General features: G+C 41.6%; 1 protein-coding gene across 2 annotated transcripts in view; it reads right to left on the bottom strand.

The window, feature by feature from the left end:
- The window catches only part of LOC308373278 (uncharacterized protein), a 2,053-nt gene extending 729 nt beyond the window's left edge, over positions 1-1,324 (bottom strand). The window contains exons 1-4 of one of the 2 annotated variants that reach the window (XM_080848712.1): positions 1,188-1,324; positions 730-883; positions 250-364; positions 1-35 (exon numbers count right to left, since the gene is read on the bottom strand). The exon at positions 1-35 is cut by the window's left edge and continues 729 nt beyond it. In XM_080848712.1, the coding sequence (XP_080704838.1) occupies positions 1-35; positions 250-364; positions 730-883; positions 1,188-1,275 (392 nt within the window). In that variant the 5' untranslated portion in view covers positions 1,276-1,324. The remainder of the gene's footprint in view (positions 36-249; positions 365-729; positions 884-1,187) is intronic. The other variant, XM_080848713.1, reaches the window with a different exon arrangement.
- Between the last annotated feature and the right edge of the window lie 223 nt (positions 1,325-1,547).

Raw genomic sequence — 1,547 nt, 5'->3', positions numbered from 1 at the left:
CCTTCAAAGTTTCTCTCCTGAGGTTTTTTCATTGGCTATAATCATAAATCACACCCCCTATGCTGTTAGTTTCAGTATGCATTTCAACATCTCCAGTAAGTGCAACATTTTGTTGTGAACAAAAGTCTGTAGTACTGCGTCATCACAGATGTATTAATGAATGGATTGTATATGATGCACTGTAGTTGTATGTAGGCAGGAGTGCTGAGTGAAAGAACACTGTCGCAAGCAACCATGTGACACTCTTACCTGCCATTTTGGACTCATGTTGCGTGCATCTGTCACTACCGTGGTGGAACTCATTCTTTCCCATCCCTTCCCAGCCTTGTGGATCAGATGCTTTGAGCCATCCTCTAAGGTCACCCTGGAATAAGATGAAATTGTGCAGCGCAGTAAGTGGCAAGACGCGACGACACAGACTCAATTTTTCATTTGGCCAAAACATCTGCGTACAGCAGTTTTCTGTGTGTGAATGCCACATTTAATTTGAGCATAATTCAAACTTCCGCAGAACATGCCTTTGGCTAGATGTGTTTAGTTATCTGGCTTTACTGTTTTTTCAACACGATACAGAAAAAGAGCAAGCCAGAAGTTCCTATGTCAAATTTTACAGGCTCAAAGATATAACACAGTTCATAACACATAACACATACAATACTGGACTATGTAGCTGTTGAGGCTTAAGCTCAGTCAGAGGTTGGTTTACCCATCCCATGGGGTCCTTCTTACCTGACTCCAGAGTGGGAGACATCGCCAAACACTTTATCATTGCGTCCCAGAGGTCGCTCCATTACTTCAGCATGGACCACTTTAGAGGCCAAGAGTTCCTTTAGTTCTTCTGGGTTGGTCAGGTCATGGGCAGGTCTTTTTTCATCTTCCTTTTCTGGGCACCAAATACATTACTGTACATTTCACAATATATCCACCTCAAGAGAGACCATTCAATGTTAATATAATCAACATTATGCAAATTAAGGGAAAATCATATTTACAAAATATCTTATAACAGCACCATTGATAGGTATGAATCTCAATTTCGGCAATGTTTTGAGTGCTGAACAAACTACATACAATAATATCTATATCACAGAGACATTGTCCTCAGGGGATGTAATATACACTCAAATACTGCATAAAAAAGACAAGGTCACATTCAAAAGAATTATGGCAAGCAGGATTGTAATTACCTCTACCGCCACGGCTTTTGCGGCACTCAACAGCCATCACCAGCAAGGCTATGAGGGCCAGGCAAGCTGCTGTCTTGAAGGAGAGCATGGCTGCTAAGTTGCTTCAGTGGAGCTGGACTGCTTGAGTGAAGCCTTGCTTTGCCTGAAGATGTGAAGATATGGCAGAAGAGCTTGACTATTTATACAGATACAGGCAGTAATTCCCAGATTTCTGAAAGCCATAGGAGAGCCAAAAACACATTAATTTCAGATGTAGGAATTCCCGCCATTGCACAATGCTGAGGAAACAGGACATTCCAAACTGTCAGTCCTTCCCAATGTTCCCTCTAATTTTTTACAGCACTGAGCAAATCATTTTTA

The sequence above is a fragment of the Sprattus sprattus genome (genome assembly GCF_963457725.1).
Source record: "Sprattus sprattus genome assembly, chromosome: 12".
Lineage (NCBI taxonomy): Eukaryota > Metazoa > Chordata > Actinopteri > Clupeiformes > Clupeidae > Sprattus > Sprattus sprattus.
This window is presented reverse-complemented; position numbering and strand designations above follow the sequence as displayed.